Here is a 16,956-nt window from a genome sequence, read left to right on the forward strand (position 1 = left end):
CAACTTAATTGTCATTATATTTAGCATCATTTTTTTCCTTTTACATTATGGATACAGTAGATATTATGTTACAATCTCTGTATATCTGAACTTCTAATGTGATGTACTCAGGTGTCGGTACTTACATGAAAACATCTTCTTTTTCTCTCCTACCTTAATTTTAACTTAAAACAAAACTAAGTCTCGGTTCTTTTAAAATCCAACAACAAAAGCACAGTAACTTAAGAAAATAAATGTTATTTTGCAAAACAGAGCAACATCGCTGTATAGTGACTGCTGGGACTGATGCTCTTCAGTCTCTGTGTTTGTGAGGATTCACACTCTTGACGCTCTCCTGTCTAAAATTAAAAAGCCGTGTTAGTTACTGGACAGAGTGAGCAGACATACAGTACAGTATTCAAGGCAACAACATATTACCGATCAAATAATAAATATGGGGAGGCTTTGCAGGAATTGTGTACAAATTACTTTTGAAACTGAAAGCCTCAGTAGTCTTACCTGTAAAAATAGCAAATCCAACATGAACTACACATCATCTCGAACTGGGAATCTTAAAAGCAGAAGAAAAGGACATCCAGTTGTGTCTCAGAATTCGGATACACTGCCATCTGTTCAGCCAATGGAAGGCTGGTTACCACTGGGCATCCTGTAGGGTCAAGAATAAAAATACAATGAAGGGGCATTGTACTTCTAACTGCAGCAATAAGAAAGAAGTTACTTCTAAGGACCAAGCCTTCTCCATTATATTCAGTTAAATGTTTGTGTGTGTACTCCTCCTAAACCACAGCTTAAATGATAAGCCAATGACACGTGACAACAGCAGGTACCCAGCCTGTCATTGTGTCACATCAGACGCACACCACACTTCTCTGATGGCTTTGGACATCATAAATTTTGAAATTGTCTGTTTTCTGCCATAGAATTTTTTTCAACCAAACAATATTAGCTGACTGCCTGCTCATATAAGGCGCTCTGCTGTTTTTTTGTGAAGCAGCCTTTATACAGTTTCTCCGCTGTTTTATAAATGAACGCCATATAAGCCCATCCTTTTTCCTTGCTTCGCCAAGGAAGCAGCCTTTTTATTTAATCCACGGGTTCTCTGCTGTTTTATTGTTCGTTTATTACGATTGTTATAGTTCTCTTTGTATACCACGTTGTCAGTTGAGCACTCCTGTTGTAAAATGACCAAGCCGTGCAAGCATACTGTTGAGAATGCAACGTGTAGTTGTACAGGAGAAAAGCAATCTTGCCTCAAATCAATGGCAACCTTTTGTAGGTCTATGAACTTAATTTAAACTGTAGGTTTACACGATGCTTTGTTTCCGAAGTACCTGCACTCATGAATATGTCTGTGTGCGTCAGTCGCTTCATATTCTTTTCCTACATTATCAATTGTGTAATGTATTTTTTTGAACAGGTTTGATTAATCGAAGTGATCACTCGTGCTGCGTTCAGTCACTTCACGTGAGCCGCTCTCTTATGTGATGTTGCGATGTCCATGGCTTTATTTAATGTTAGCTAAGACCCGGCACTTAAAAGTTACTCGCTATAGCAATTTTAACTCTGTTACAAAGTGATCCAAAATCTCGTTTATACCTCGTGTCTTCTCATTAAACTTGTATGTCGCGAATATGGTATTGCAAACGGCAGCGGGAGCGTTTCTATAAACTTAATTTAAACTTACGGTTTACACCGTTCTTTGTTTCCGCAGTAGCTGCACTTATGAATATGCTTGTATGCGTCACTCGCTTGCTTCTTTTTGTTTCGCTGCCTTCTCAACTGTGTAATGAATGTTTTCTTCAGTGCTTTTTGGGGCTCTTCCTTGTTTTCTATGTACTGCGTTCACAGTCAGTTCACATGATTATGTGGGAGGCGTGATGACGCGATACGCAACTCCACCTCCCACGGCCATCGAGCTGCAGTCTATTACAGTATATGGACAAAAAAGAGGTTCCAGTTATGACCGTTACGTGTAGAATTTCGAAATGAAACCTGCCTAACTTTTGTAAGTAAGCTGTAAGGAATGACCCTGCCAAATTTCAGCCTTCCACCTACACGGGAAGTTGGACAATTAGTGATGAGTGAGTCAGTGAAGGCTTTGCCTTTTATTAGTATAGATAGTATCCAACTAACAAATTAATTCACAAGTATGACATTAATATATCGCCAGAATGTAGTTTATGTAAAAATGAAGACAAATCCCCTCTCACATTTCTTTTACTTCTGCTCCTATTCAAAAATGTTTTATAAAGATTTATTTTTGTTACTTTCTTGAATGACAAACCAATATCTCACTGTTTAAGTACTGTTGTTCTTATACTGTATACAATTTTGAAGACTAAATGTTAGAAAATGCAGTAACTGTGGTTTCCTTGTTTCATAAATTTCATAAAGTTACATCTTTCTGTATGGACATAAATACGCTAGAAATATCTTTTAAAAACGGAAAACACACTAAAATAATTAAAACGTGTAAGATTCTGTTCTGCTTCATTAACAACGTATAATGCTATTATCTGCATCTCGCTTTCTTGTAATAACTTAGCTGTAGCTACTCTTGTATGTAATTTTGCCTTCATCATTATATTTTGTTAACTTTATTATAGATATACTCTTGTATTGATGTAATCTGATATCAACATAGTAAAAAAAACTGATGGCTTTGGAGGGCACACTTTACACCGGTCGAGTGTCAGCCGTGCTCTCCTAACTTTATTCCTAATTCGACACCTCGATTACATTGTTTTGCTTAATTATTAGCATGCCGTTCACTCTTTAAGATGAAAAATGCTAACAAATGTTAAAAGAAACACACCACCAAATGCTAAAACGGTGTTACAAAATAAATGAAATGCATCCATTAACCCAAATACGGAAAATGCTGCGACTTTCACATTTAAACCACGAGATTACAAATGTCATATTGCAACTAAAAAGGAAAATCCTTATTGCCTTTTGCATCAATACGATGTACTTACAAAAAGCTATACGTATCCATTATAAAGTTCACAGACATACGTCGCATTTCATTTCGCTCCCTCTTCAGTCGAATGGAGTTAAAATTTTCAGGCGACATATATTCTTCCAAGACGTTATAAAATTCAAAAGTTATCATCTTTTCCAGTAAGAAGTTCACTTACAGACGAAGATAAACGTCAACACAAAAAATGACTCGCAAGTACAATTCAAACCTGACGAATGACGTGTGTCGTAAAACATTAGACATGCGCAGAACAAATCGGGCAGAGTCGTGAAATGATTTTTAATTAAGCAGAGAGCGCGTGCGTGAGACAAATCGGATGGGGACTCGTGTCGCGAAGTAGAAAACCGCAGATCGGGCAGGGTCGTAATAGTAATTTTCTGCGCGTGCGTGCGCGCGCATGCGCACGAGGCTCTGTTGTCTTGCGCGTGCAAATCGGGTAGGTACGTAGTTCGGGTAGCGACAGGCGGCACTTCGAGCTCCAGTGCTTCGAAACCTCAGTATCGAGCGGACGGTTACTATTGGCTGGTTATTCAGGTGGAAGACACGGGACGAAAAAGGTACGTAGTTGCGCCATATACGAGTTCGGTAATTTGAGAAGACGACGTACCAGCTTTTGTTTGAAAGTCCGCACGCTGCTCATTCTTTCTCCGTAAGTGTCAGGCTGATGGCTGCACATCGGCACGGTGGCGGTTTCTTAAATAGAAAGTGCACCGGAGCACGGGGTTTCTTTCTTTTGTTGTACCGCTGAGCATGCCCCCCAACGAACTGACTGTTGGTTTTCTATTTAATACCCACGAAAAGAAATTAAAGATGCTTGAAGAGCTGCCTCGAAATTCTGCATACTGTAATCTACTCGGCCAATTGTGACCTGATGCATCCATAACAGCTAACACAATACATTTACTATGCATATAAGTGCAACCTAAACACGTTCAAAGGGGATCGCGTCACTCCAAATACAGTTAGAGCAAAACAATAGAATTTCTCGTTAACCGAGTTATTTTTATTAATTTCTCGTATACGATGTATAGGGAAAGTATTGTAATCGTCCGAAGATTCGATGTCGTGATTTTGATGAATTTCGACGTTTTGGACCTCCCTGGCTTTCTCGTATACGACGTATGGGGAAAGTATGGGAATCTTACAAAAAGTCCATTTCGATTTTTTATTGGATCTCCACGTTTTAGACCTCCCCAGTCCGAAAACACCATTTGTGGAATTATGTCTGTGTGTGTGTCTGCCTCTGTGTGCGTGTATGTAAACACGATAACTTGAGTACGCTTTCAGTTAGGTCAACGAAATTTTGCGTACATATATTAGATACAAAACGTTGTTTTCTATTAACTTTTGTGCTATTTTCGTTAACTGGAGGTTGTACTTTACCTTTTATTAATCTCCTATTCAACTATTAGTAGAAAGTCTTATGGTGACGTGTTTCGTGACGTCATAAAAAGCGACGGCTAGAAATCTCCGGTCAGCCGCAATACAGTTCTAGGAAGAAAGAAGTGGTACGAAAATGGACAAGAGTGTCGTCTACAACTAGAACCATATCAAGCAGGAGTCGAACGAGTTTAGAATCGCATCACCGAACGACAGAGAGAAAGGGTATGTACTTACGGTTCGGGGGCTACATTTTGTGAACACGTTAGATTTCGTTCGCCCCACTCGGTTACTTGCACGCGACCTGAATCGGAGGTGGACTGCGCGTTCATGTCATTCAGACCACCAGCGTGCTTTGCTCGCGCGAGTCACCCTGTGGCCGGAGTGTCGTTGTTGTTCATTGTTATCTTTTCCTCAGGTTCACTTCACGTTATCGAGACTCAGTTGTATTTCAAAGCTCCGACACACATGGGCCGGGTGTTTTTATGAATTCACACCATCATCGCCACCCAGACCAAGACCTCCAGCTACGTGCGTCATCCAGCCAAACACAAAATACAATAAACGTATTGTTTTATCTTTAAGGTAAACATACAAGAAATACTGATTCTGTCCTTTTAGGAAAGCCTACACCGATCATATGATCACACTTGTTTATAGTGTGCGTGCTACTGTAATTTGCGTTAGGCAATATTACTCAACTGTAGCGGAACTGAATTTTAGGATGTTGATACCATCTCTGTCAAAATAACCGCCCAAAGCCCCACAACCCTCCAGTCCAGAAGATCAGAATCACTTTAATTTTTTTTATTTATTGTCACCTACCGACCTGCAGATTGTGCCATTGAAACATCATGACTGCTGCTCCAAGTCAGACAATTTAAGATTCTCTGGTGGCCCTGAGCATCAGCATCTCTTACCCAAACACACACACAAACAAATGAAATGAAGTATACTGTAACAAGGAGTCCAAATGAAGGTCCATAAAAGTGAGTTGCTATTGGAATCTGTGCAATCAAGTGTTAATTGTTAATGATTTGTGAACCACAGTTTTGTTGTTGTTTCCAACGTACATAATATTCAGAAAGAGGGGCAAACCGCAGGAAAAATTCTTTACTTCATTTCAAATGGTCACCGTTGGCTTTTGAAGAATTTTCTTGAAGCCTTAGCCAAAAAAAAGAGAGAAATACACACAATACATTTAGCAAGAACCATAAACTGCTATTAAAGAACCAGGGTTTTTAAGAGTGTACCCATAATTCAGAGTCTACAGAAATACTGTAAGGTTTCTGCCGCCAATCATCAGACAGGGTAGGGCTCCATCATTATCATTGGTAATGTTAGCCTCTTGCCTCTGTGTTTTTGTTTTCCTCCTGGTCCTTATTACCACAACGTTAGCCTCCTCCCCCTCAGACCTGGACAAGCTAACATTAGTTTCCTCTTTGCTAATGCTAAATCCTGTGTGAGCGATTTCAGACATTTTTAGTAATGTAACTGCATTTCTACCCTTTTTATGTTCTCATATATGAAGTACAGGAAATGTATTGGAATCGTCCAAAAAAATTCTATTTTGAGATTTTCATTAATCTCGATGTTTCAGACCTCCCTGAGTCCGACAATACTATTTTTGGAATTATGTCCGTGTGTCTGTCTGTCTGTGTGTGCGTGTATGTAAACACGATAACTTGAGTACTCTTTCACTTAGGTCAACGAAATTATGCATTCAAGTATTGGGTACAAAATGTTGATTTCTTTCATCTTTTAGGCTATTTCTGTTAACTCGAAGTGGTACTTTACCTTTTATTAATGCAGCTGCAGAGTCCAATCAACTTTACTTTTATAATAATTGTTCAATATATTATTAAGTTGATTTATTGTTGATGGTTCTTTAATGTACATAATAGAAAAATTATGATCATTGTCTTGTGGTTTACTCCTCAAATATCCATCCCCATATTTGAGTATACGAGAAAGTCGAGGGGCGACCACTCCCGATTTTTTTTTTTATTATTTTATATTATTGGCTGAGGTGAAAGCCAGCGTCATGTCACACTCGGTCATTCAGGTGGCATTGTTTTTTCTAGACTCATCAACTACGTTAGGTGGACGCACTCGGAATTAACTGTGTGCGCAGCCTCGCCTTCACTTTATGTGTGTGCCTGAGTCTGGCGATGTGTACGTGCACCCCCCTTGCTCTGCTCGTGCGCGGCGACATCAATTGGTCTTCACTCTGAGTTTATCGTCGCGGCCTTTAAAAGGTTTTATGTTGATTTTTGGTAAAAGACTGCAGTATAACTTGTAAAAAGTGTTTCAGAAAAAAAAATCCTTCTTCAGAAAATGTTAGCATCACTTAGTTCTTACCGTGCAGTCACTTCACTACTTGCAGTTGTGCAGATAACAAAGGACATGCCCCCGTACTCACCCTTTCGCGTCAGGGTCACACAGGCTGCCAGGAGTGGAGCGACCTCGGCGGCCCAAACCTCGACTAAAGGATGGACAGAAGCATCATCATCTGGGGGTCACCATGAGGGTCACTTCATCTGGCAGTGGGCGCATGTTTCCTGCTTTGGAATGAGAACAGTGGATGCCAGCCGTTATTGTACAGGAAATTTTTCATCCAGACCACTGGGGAGACTGCTGGAGACTTGTCAATGGTGGATTTCACACACACTTCAGAAACTTTTTCTTTATTCTAAGCAACCATGGGCATAGCTGTATGTGTTTGAGGGTTTCCAAATAATTCAAAATGTAGCTACGAGAAAGGTTCTAGCAGTTAGTATGACTCAAATATAAAATTACTCAATGGTCCGAGTGTCTTCTTTTTAAAGGCTTTAGTGAAACTCCAAGCAAACAGTTGACACAAAAAAATAAAGTTTAACACTCATAATGTTCCTGAATTCTGGTTATACATTAATTCCATATGCTAATTACATTTTGTAAAACATTACCTAAACCATTCATTGAAAATGCTAAGAATTAATATTATACAACATATAAAAGATGTCACCACCCTTTTTTTTGTCAGTAACAAGATTTTTTTTTAAAATATATCTAATATTGCATTATAGCTATGCTGTCTTTTAAAATTGGCGAGAATTAGTAAAATATGAAATGTAAATTATTACCTTATTTGTCCCTTTTGGTCTTTGTCAGTGAGAGGCAAAAAGAAAGGATACGATAATAAAATGTTTAAGTGATGTGTTCCTTGAAGTTAATATCTCTCTAGAGGGGTCTTGATGATGTGATCAGGTAGTCCTGCTTGATGGGGCAGTCTTGGGTAAATATCATGTGCTGACTGTGATGACACTCTTTGGACATCTTTACTTTCTCCCGCCTGCACCTCTGTAGAAAATGGGTGGTCACCTGAGATGCGTGAAGGACTCCTCAGCATGACGTCCTGTTGTGCCGCAGGTGATGTTTCCATTTCTTTGTGTATAGGTGAGTTAGGCTGAGAGGTGTCAGTGTCAAGAGTTACATACTCTGCCGTCCTTCCCTTAGCTTGAGATGAGCTTCGGCTGCTGCGGATCTTATGATTTAGTAGATCTGTCGCAGCTGCTAATATTTCAGCTTCAGCTATTGCGGTAGCAGCTTCTTTTTCGGACTGAAGAGCCTCCAGTGCAAGTGTCTCTGTCTCCATTCTTTCTTGTTCTCTTTTAATGGCGAGCTCTTTCATTGCGAAGGATGCACGTGCACGTGCAGCTTCAGCCAATGCACAAGCTTTGGTTATGGAACTTTTTGCTGAGGCGTCGGAATAGCGCATGTGTCTTGAATTGGCCACAGAAGCAGCATTGGTTTTGTATGCCTTCTCCATGTCTGCAACAGTGGAGTTTAGGCTGTATAAGTTGAACTGAGTGCTTGTGTAGCAAGCTACACCAAAAGAAGACTGCCGATTTCAGGAGAGGCAAAGTGAATAAAGCTGAAACGCTTAAGACAATCAGATCCCAATTCGGCCCTGTGTGAACCGATTTTCTTGTTGTTTGGCATTTCTTGTGGCCGTAATCTATATTGGAAAGCAGAGCAAGAACGGCCCTTACTGAGCTTCAACCTGCCAGTAGGCAGAGTTGATTTAAAAGATGCCGTGGAGATGCTGCACTCTGATTTGCGGTGTGAATACTGTCTTTCAGCCAAGTCGCCCCGAGATCCTCCCTTTGATCCCTGGCATGAACGTCCCTTTACTTAGCAGATGTGGAGTAATGTTTTGCGTTCTGTCCCGCGCCGTGGAATTGCCCTTTTACTAAGTTGTCGTAGGATCTTTCTTTGATCCGTGTGGCCAGAACGTTCCTTAACTTGGCTGTCTTAACGATTCTCTTGCAGTCTGTTCCACGACGTGGATATTGGTTTCATGCATGTCTTATACTGGTTTCATGTGGGTAACATATCGGTTTTGCACTTGAACTCTATTGGTTGTATGTGTGTACCATGTCGGTTTCTCGTACGAAACATACTGATTTTGTATGCGCATCCTATCGCAACTTTGTGTATGAACTATAGCGGTTCTGCGCATAGACATATATAGATAGACGCCGCATGCACTGTGTTGCCCAGTTGACATAATACGTCAGCGCATCTGCCATATTGCAAGTGGCAAAAGTGCCATTTAAACTAATACAGGTAGATGTGGAAACCGGGTTTTCTGATGAAAAAGCAATAACTTTTAAAACAGTATCGTTTACTTATAAGAGATTTTGGCGAACCGTTTAAATGCAATTATTTATATCCATTTATACACTAATAATTACAATTATTAAATAATAATAATAATTTATTTATTATTAAATAATTGCTCCCATATAAGTAACATTTCTCGGACTGCCTTCTTCCATCTCCGAAACATTTCTAGATTTTGTCCTGTTCTTATGGAACACAGTACTGAAGTACAGTAATCCCTCCTCGATCGCGGGGGTTGCGTTCCAGAACCCCCCCGCGAAAGGTGAAAATCCGCAAAGTAGAAACGATATGTTTATATGGTTATTTTTATATTGTCATGCTTGGGTCACAGATTTGCGCAGAAACACAGGAGGTTGTAGAGAGACAGGAACGTTATTCAAACACTGCAAACAAACATTTGTCTCTTTTTCAAAAGTTTAAACTGTGCTCCATGACAAGACAGAGATGACAGTTCCGTCTCACAATTAAAAGAATGCAAACATATCTTCCTCTTCAAAGGAGTGCGCGTCAGGAGCAGAGAATGTCAGAGAGAGAGAGAGAGAGAGAAAAGCAAACAAATCAATAGGGCTGTTTGGCTTGTAAGTATGTGAAGCACCGCCGTATAAAGCAGTTGCAATGAAGGCAGCAGCTCACACCCCCTCTGTCAGGAGCAGAGAGAGAGAGACAGATAAAAACAAACAATCAAAAATCAATACGTGCCCTTCGAGCTTTTAAGTATGCGAAGCTCCGTGCAGCATGTCACTTCACGAAGCAGCTGCACAGAAGGGAGCAATGTGAAGGTAATCTTTCAGCATTTTTAGACGAGCGTCTGTATCGTCTAGGTGTGCGAACAGCCCCCTTGCTCACACCCCCTCCGTCAGGAGCAGAGAATGTCAGAGCAAGAGAGAGAGAGAAAAGTAAGTTGGGTAGCTTCTCAGCCATCTGCCAATAGCGTCCCTTGTATGAAAACAACTGGGCAAACCAACTGAGGAAGCATGTACCAGAAATTAAAAGACCCATTGTCAGCAGAAATCCGCAAACCAGCAAAAAATCCGTGATATATATTTAAATATGCTTACATATTTACATAACACGGTACAACACCCTAGTACTACAGATATAAAATCCGCAATAGAGTGAAGCCGCGAAAGGCGAAGCGCGATATAGCAAGGGATTGCTGTATTGGTTAATGTCCTAGCCACCTCCCATATAGATTATTGTAATGCTATTCTATCTGGCATCCCACAAAAACATAATTCATCGCTTACAGCTTCTTCAACATTCTGCTGCCAGGATAATAACCTGCTGTTTTAAATCCACTGAACATATTACACCTGTTCTCTCTGAACTTCACTGGCTCCCTGTTCACTACTGAATACAATACAAAATACTGCTCTTAACATTTACTCATCAGTCTTGCTCCCCCCTACCTCACTGATCTCCTCCAGATTTGCAGCTCCTCTCGCTTGCTCAGATCCTGTAATTTGAGAGTATTCCGTTTGGCAATATGGTGCAGCCTTAGGTTTTGGAAGGCAGACACAGCTAAACACATGAGCATAAAATGATGGTTGTTAATTTCAAACTGTTTCCTTAATGTGCTCCTTGAGAAAAACACATCATCTGAACCAATTTCAGCCCGAACAAATTGATTGATCAAAGATGCACTGACAACATGCCCTAATGTCAACTGTCGGATAACATGCTCAGCTACTTTGACCACCTTGACTGTACCCTCAGAAGGAATCCTCCTTTGTTTCTTAATGTGAGCAAGTGGTAGCTTTGATCATATGATGCTGGTACAGCATCTGTTACCAAACTAGCACGGCACACATCACAGGACAGCTTTCTCAAAATCCTGGCTACTGCTTTCTGAGGTGGATTTCTTTGGGAAACCTTCAGAGTTTGAGAAATGTTAACAGCTAACAACAATCTACATAGTTAGTGACTAAATACGTTTAGCCAAAACATTGTTTGGAGGCTCACTTGAGCACGTAAATGCATAGCTTTGCTATCTTAGCCTGGTGTAGCTGAAGTTAAGATTATAAATATAACCAAAACAATTGTTCAGCCTTACCTATGAAATGTAATCCCCCGGGATCTTGTTTGGAGCGTACAGCGGTTTGCACAATCCCAAGCAGCACATGCATGAGGCATCTTTATCCATTACTTCACTCCATAGCAGTGCCACTCGCAATATGGCAGCGACGTTGACGTACGATGCTGCTGGTCATGCTGCATCTAGTAATTCTATGTCTATGGTTCTGCGTGTGAACTATATTGGTTGTTCATGTGATTTTCAGCGGAAATGGGAGGGGCAAGAAACAGGAACTCAGGGCCTGTAGAGTCATGGAGCGTGAAGAGAAGCTGACAGGAGACAGATCTGGGTTTAAACGGAGCAGTATTTTTTTCGGCACAATAGGTTTGCGATTGGACTTGCTGGTAATTACTATTTAAAGAATCTGCCATTGAGTCTATAATAAAGACAATCCTGAAGTTAAGTACGTATTTGGTTGTCGTTTTATTCGCTTCCAACTACATGCTCACTTGCCACCCGTGACTGTACTTTTTGCACACAGCTTTTGCAAACTAGTTACTTATTCTAAAGGCAAAATATTCTACATTTATGACTGACACCTTTATCCAGCATAACATTTAGTTACTACTGGTTACATTACTTATGTCCAGCAATCCCGAAACCACTCACAGACAGGTGAAGTGACATGCTCATGGTCACACAGTGTCACTATCAGGACTTTAATCGACAAATGCTGGGTTTAGAGGACAAAGCCCTAACCACAATATCCCAATGCTTGCACATCTACAACAAGTATATTATATGACATAATATAAACTTTTCCAGGACAGATTCGTTTGTTAAAGTTGAGTTTAATATTTTCAACCCGTTCAAGTCCTAAATCTGGAATGTTGATTCTTTGAAATAATGTATCAGTTTGCCGATTAATGTACACGTTGTGGACATTCTTTTCAAATGTTTATTATGGGAACTACATGTTTTACGTGAATTTCAATGACTTTTATAGCACCACTGTGAGTGTGGGACATGACTGACTGGTGTGTTATTAAATGACAAGATGAAGGGGAAGCCCAGCTCAACAAATAACAGCATGTGAGGCAGAACAATCAACGTTACTCGTTTTGCTACGAAACAAAGGAGACAGAAGACAGACGCTGAATGCTGGGGGCATGAAAGGCCGAGTGTTCAACCTGCTGACGGATAAATTGGGAGAAAATGAGAGAATTAAGGAACATTATGACCGTTAGGTGGCAGAGTTTAGCTTTACACTCCAGAGGTCCCACATTTGATGGAATTCCTGCAGTTCTTTAGGGTGGAAACTTTCTATGAAACCGAAAGTATTTTTCAGAAGAAAAGCACGCCTTTCATTTATTGCAGTCTCTTTGGCTAACGGATTTATGAAGTTTCCTTACTTCTTCTTCTTCTTTTTTTATTTTATTTTTGCCATTTGAATATCCCATGGCGTCTACTGCAGCCTGTTGAATATTCGGCCAATCGAGGTAAAACACTTTTTTTTCTTTGACGAAGTTGTGGGGTGCGGACCCGTTATGAATGGTCTTAAAGTGGATTCTTACTGATGGGCCGGAGAGTCTGTGTATTGCTTTGGTCAGTTTATCGTTCTACATTTCCATTTCGTCACTTGTCTGACACCTTTATTAGATTAGATTAGATATGAGTTATTTCTCCCATGGGGGAATTCAGAGACCGCTTACAATATCCATCCATCCATCCATTTTTCAACCCACTGAATCCGAACACAGGGCCACGGGGGTCCACTGGAGCCGATCCCAGCCAACACAGGGCACAAGGCAGGAACCAATCTCGTGCAGCGTGCCAACCCACCGCAGGACACACACAAACACACCCACTCACCAAGCACACACTAGGGCCAATTTAGAATCGCCAATCCACCTAACCTGCATGTCTTTGGACTGTGGGAGGAAACCCATGCAGACACGGGGAGAACATGCAAACTCCACGCAGGGAGGACCCAAGAAGCGAACACGGGTCTCCTAACTGCGAGGCAGCAGCGTTACCACTGCGCCACCGTGCTGCCCAGCTTACAACATTTATGATATAATATGTTACGTTTCGTGTTTTTTTTTTTTTTAAACCCCTTTTGGAGCATAGGCAGGTAAAGCGACCCGCTCAAGGTCCACCATTGTCAATGGATACATTTGCACCCACAGCCTCAGGGTTTTTAATACAAAGCCGTCGCACCTCTGCCACGCTGCCTGTCTGCTCCTCTGTTTGGGGCTCCACAGTTGTGCCCTGTGAAGTGTTATTCTGTGCTGTACATGTCGACATAGCCATGTGTCCCTTCTTTTTTTATTCAGGTGAGACTCGTCAAACTTGGCACACTGACAGGTACTCCACCCTGCACTGGACCAACTGTGGTGGTCACGTGAACCAGAGGTGAGTAAATCCCACCATGTCACCTTTTATGTATATGAAATGCATGTCTGTTAAAGTAAAAAATAGCATTACTTAAGCAAAAGGTATTTTTACAGATGAAAACGACAGATGTTTCTTTGTAGTTCATCGGAGTCCATCAGGTCCTAATGTGCCTCACATATGATGCTAAAAGTCAAGTCCGATTCTGGGCACTGGTGTTAACAGCCTGGATATCCTTGATATTTCATGGTTTCTTCACACATTGACAGAAAATAAAGCCTATTCTACCTTTAAAAGAAAATAAACAAATAAAAATCCCAATTAAGAGCCCATTGACATTATAGTATATGCTCCAGTGGAACTGACCATAAAGACCTCTTTTTCACACTTAACCCCTTGTAAGTGAACCCTTGAGCACACTCTACACGGCCTCTCTTCACTCTTACCCTTTGACTAGTACTCTCTGAACAGCTGGGCATTTATTCTGCCAGTGGCGTTTCTGGTGATGCATTTTTTAATTCAAGTTTTTAATACCTGTATGCTATAAAAGTGCTTTACATCAGTGATTTCTTAAGATATTTATACATTGCCCCCCAAAATGTTTGTGACAAAGATCTGTTTTTCCTTGGTTTCCCTCCTCTGCTCCACAGTTTACAATTCAGAATCAAACAATTCTGACATTGTGATTAAAGTGCTCACTGCAGACTTTCAATTAAGAGATTTGCAGACATTTCCATGACACTTTCTCTCCATGGTCCCCCCAATTCATGGCACCGTAATATATGGGACAATTGGCATCCCAGGTGTTTGATTCATCAGATGGGTTTCATGGCTTCCTAAGATACCTTGGCTCGCTTCTACCCTTTGGAGTCTGTAGTTGTCATTGTTCAACATGAGGATAAGAGCTGTGCCAATGAAAGTCAAAGAAGCCATCATGAGGCTGAAAAACAAGAATCAAACCATTGGAGACATCAGTGAAATCTTAGAATGACCTCGATCAACTCTCTGGGATATCATGAAGAAGAAGGAACACACACACTGGTGGGTTCAGGAATCACAAAGGAACTGGTAAGCCAAGGAAAGAACTCCACGGCTGCTGATGGAAGAATCCTCACTATGGTAGAGAAAAGCCCCAAAGGCCTGTGCAACAGATCAGAAACAGTCTTCAGGGGGAGATGTGTGTGTGTGTGTGTGTCAGACACGACTATCAGCAGTCAGGAACAGAAACGCAGAGGACACACTGTAAGATGCAAACCATTAGTTAGCCTCTAAAACAGGACGGTCAGATTACAAATTTGTGAAAAAGGACTTTAGACCCTGCAGAATTCTTGGGGAAAAGGTCTTGTGGGCAGATGAGACAAAGATGAACCTCATTAGAGTGATGGCAAAAGTGTGGAGACGACAAGGAACTGCCCAAGATCCAATGCAGACCACCTCATCTGTTTAAACAAGTTGCTTGGGGGTATTATGACTTGGGCATGTATGGCTGCCACAGGTCCTGGCACACTTGTCTTCATGGATGATGGAACTGCTGACGGCAGTGGCACAATGAATTCTGAAGTGGTTAGAAACATCTGATATGCTGAAGTTCCAGTAAATGCCTTCAAACTCAATGGACAATGCTTCATACTACAACAAGATAATGATCCCAACATACTGCTGAGGTAATATGGGGGTTTATCAAAGTTAAAAAGTGGAATATTCATGAATGGCCAAGCCAGTCACCCAATTTAAATCCGACTGAGCAGGACTTCCTTATGGTGAAGAGAAAACTTAAGGGGACAAACCGCCAAATCACGAGCAGCTGAAGATGGCTGCATGAGAGGCTTGGCAGAGCATCACCAGAGAAGAGCCTCAGCGACTGGTGATGTCTATGAATCTCAGACTTCAAGCAGTCATTACATATGAGGGATAGGTGACAAAGTCCTGAATATGACAACGGCTTTAATAGATCTGCCATTGCTGTGCCCCAGATGGTGTGGTGACCTCTAATGATGGTCTATTTTTTTAAAATGTGTTCTCATTTCTACATGGTGAAAGTAAAATGTATGCCAATACTCTTAAATTAAGGTCTGCAGTGTGCACTTTAATCACCAGGGGCCTCATGTATAAACGGTGCGTACGCACAGAAATGTTGCGTATGAACCTTTCCACGCTCAAATCACGATGTATAAAACCTAAACTTGGCGTAGAGCCACGCACATTTCCACGGTAACTCATTCCTTGGCGTACGCAATTTCTCCGCTCGGTTTTGCAGACTGGTGGCACCCAGCGTCAAAGCAGTGCTACTGTTCCTGTGTGGTTACTCTTTCTTAGATCCACATCCACGGCGGCGGCTTTGTCAAATACACTGAAATTAACCGCATATCGTTCATAAATTTAATGCATCTGATTGTAATTAACCTGTAACAATATAATGGTCCACAGAATGGTCAAACTACTGTTCCTGTGTGCTCATCCTTTCTTTCTTAGCTCCACATTCCTGATGCGGCTTTATAAATACACTGAAATTAACTGCATATTGTTTATTAGTGTAATGCATCTGATTGTAATTAACCTGTAGCAATATAATGGGCCAGGGAATAGCCATAGTATTCCAAATACCATAACTGCTTTAGCGTTGTTACGCTCACTGCATCTTGTTCTTCTTTTTGCTGTTCCCGTTAAGGGTTGCCACTGCGGATCATCTTTTTCCATATTACTCTCACTGCACCACTCGGAGTATTTATATCACTGTATCTGAGTGTGAATCACAGCAGCAGATGATCGGAAAGAGAATTATCGGTATATAGTTTCAAGTACACACTACCTCAACCACGGCAAAAAGCGTCAAAGCCTTTCCTGTAAGGACCTCGCGTTTCAGAAAACAGTTTCATCCCAAGAACTATAAACGCACTCAATCAGTCCATCAAGTGCTCCTTGTAGAACTGTTTGTACTTATAAGTACAATCACCTCACTGTAAACTTACACTACAGTTATAATATTGCACAACCTGCGCTACTTTATAAAGCGCGTATGATGACAATATCATTTTTAAGATGAAATGCAGCAAAATATGTTGCTTACAGTATACAGATAAAACTTTTACGTCATTTAAATAATCTGTATTGTTAATAAATAAACATGTGAGGACACGGTGCCGCAGCGTATAGCTGGTTCAAGGATAGCTCCTGCCTTGCGCTGTATTCTTGCTGGTGCTGACGCGACACTGGAAGGATAGACGAATAGAATAATTAAACATGTACTACGAAGATATTTCAATGTTCCTTAAAAGTTTTGAAGAATCGGCGTTCTAAGCTTACAAATGGCTTAACGTCTATTACAGAGCTGATTGTGTGGCGATTGGAGAAAGAAAAGTATGGACAGGAATTGGAGGTTTGAAAGAGACAGTACTTCTGTAATAAATTATTTCATCGAAGGTTGCACATGGTGCAGCAAGCCTCTTGCGTGAGATATGAACAATCACTGCGTCACCGTGTTCCCATGTTTAATAACATGCTTTCATTCCTATCATCA

General features: G+C 41.0%; 2 protein-coding genes and 1 long non-coding RNA gene across 6 annotated transcripts in view; 2 read left to right on the forward strand and 1 right to left on the reverse strand.

Annotated features, from left to right (window-relative positions):
• Positions 1-216: 216 nt before the first annotated feature.
• Positions 217-3,349, reverse strand: LOC127527912 (uncharacterized). The gene is made up of 3 exons (XR_007935088.1): positions 2,979-3,349; positions 532-646; positions 217-331 (listed from the first exon to the last, which is right to left on the reverse strand). It is a non-coding gene; the product is annotated as an uncharacterized LOC127527912 (long non-coding RNA).
• Positions 3,350-3,478: 129 nt separating this feature from the next.
• LOC114668454 (zinc finger protein 883-like) overlaps positions 3,479-16,956 on the forward strand; it is a 492,666-nt gene continuing 479,188 nt past the window's right edge. The window contains exons 1-2 of one of the 3 annotated variants that reach the window (XM_028824215.2): positions 3,479-3,540; positions 13,382-13,460. Coding sequence is in view for 1 of the 3 variants with exons in the window: in XM_051925221.1 (XP_051781181.1) it covers positions 13,357-13,460 (104 nt within the window). In the remaining 2 variants the exon portion in view is untranslated. Of the gene's footprint in view, positions 3,541-12,402; positions 12,545-13,220; positions 13,461-16,956 lie in introns of those variants that run through there. The other 2 variants (XM_051925225.1, XM_051925221.1) reach the window with 2 other exon arrangements.
• Positions 3,521-16,956, forward strand: part of LOC114668248 (zinc finger protein 345-like) — a 394,673-nt gene continuing 381,237 nt past the window's right edge. The window contains exon 1 of one of the 2 annotated variants that reach the window (XM_028823925.2): positions 3,521-3,540. The gene's annotated coding sequence lies outside the window, so the exon portion shown is untranslated. Of the gene's footprint in view, positions 3,541-13,396; positions 13,461-16,956 lie in introns of those variants that run through there. The other variant, XM_051925344.1, reaches the window with a different exon arrangement.

The sequence above is a fragment of the Erpetoichthys calabaricus genome, chromosome 1 (genome assembly GCF_900747795.2).
Source record: "Erpetoichthys calabaricus chromosome 1, fErpCal1.3, whole genome shotgun sequence".
Lineage (NCBI taxonomy): Eukaryota > Metazoa > Chordata > Cladistia > Polypteriformes > Polypteridae > Erpetoichthys > Erpetoichthys calabaricus.